General features: G+C 31.3%; 1 protein-coding gene across 2 annotated transcripts in view; it reads right to left on the minus strand.

Annotated features, from left to right (window-relative positions):
- RWDD1 (RWD domain containing 1) overlaps positions 1 to 1,279 on the minus strand; it is a 38,958-nt gene that overhangs the window by 19,554 nt on the left and 18,125 nt on the right. For both annotated transcript variants that reach the window (XM_006879013.1, XM_006879014.1), the window contains one exon: positions 420 to 485. In XM_006879013.1, the coding sequence (XP_006879075.1) occupies positions 420 to 485 (66 nt within the window). The remainder of the gene's footprint in view (positions 1 to 419; positions 486 to 1,279) is intronic.

Consider the following 1,279-nt stretch of genomic DNA (forward strand, 5'->3'; position numbering starts at 1 on the left):
ATAATAATAACAGCATGATATACTTTTAAGAGAGAGAAAAATGTAGCTAGGTATTTCTCCAGATACATTTATAAGAAAATATTTCAAAGACCATTTGCCATAAAGAAAAAGTTGCTTAAATAAAAGTCATTCAACGGATAACACACAGTCACTTAAACATGTTTGCAATAAATTTCTGTTTCTGGATAAGCATCTCTGACCTTTTTTCTGCATGCTGTATTATTATTTCTGTTTCAAAAAAAATGAGCTTTTTGTGCCAGAATCTGTTTCACCAGGAGCGAAGTTTACACAGTAAATGTTAAATTTAGCATCTCAACACCTGTAAATAATACCCCATGACAATGAGTGAAGAAAGGAGTTTAACTTAACTCTTCAGGTAGAACTTGGGAAAATCATAAGTACTTTTGGTTAAGACTTACTTTCATCATTTTCTCCAGCCTCAGATGTCACAGTAATGGTAAAACTGGGTGGCGTTTCTGAGAGTACTGTGAAAAAATATGCACAGAGGTAAAGTCAATAAAACGCTTCCTAGGATAGATGTTTCTTCCTTATTAGCAAAAATATCACTGTACAGACTTACTCTATTTCCATGTCTGAAAATTCAGACTGAACAGAACACACACACACACACACACACACACACACACACACATATAAAATGTACATTGATGAACTATTTAAATCTGGCATTGCCCTAATTAATCTGTAGAGAAGTAGCTATAATGGATACCTCCATGGAATTTTATCAAATCAGTTAACTAAAATTAAGTGTATCCACTTCTTACTCATTGACACAGTTAATTCCTAAAATAAATAAATACATTTTAAAAAAAAATCAGCATTATGAGAAGCTAAATCACACAAAAAAATGGAAAATGGAAGACAATGACTTCATTATCTAACTTCCAAGCCAACGAAAATCATGATCCAGCCAAGTTGATACATAACCTTAAGCATCAAAGCCAGCATTACTCTTCTCTTGAACATACACAGCAGTTTCCAAAACAAAGTTATGTTATACACTTACTCCAAGAAAACACTGGAGTAAGGGAAAAAGTCATCTGAATGGATAGCAGGACCCAGAAGATTTTTAAGACTGTTAATAAATAAATTTAACATAATTTCTTCATCGGTTTTCACTTTTAGTCATTAGCATTTAAAATACAAAATAGACAGTAGCAGATTTTCTGCTATTATCATAAATTAAAAATTCTGGATATTCTATAAGTGAGGTGAGTTATAACAATAGTTTTTTTAATTTTTTTTTCTATAATTATAT

The sequence above is a fragment of the Elephantulus edwardii genome, unplaced genomic scaffold (assembly GCF_000299155.1).
Source record: "Elephantulus edwardii isolate Elephantulus edwardi_28Jun2011 unplaced genomic scaffold, EleEdw1.0 scaffold00002, whole genome shotgun sequence".
NCBI lineage: Eukaryota > Metazoa > Chordata > Mammalia > Macroscelidea > Macroscelididae > Elephantulus > Elephantulus edwardii.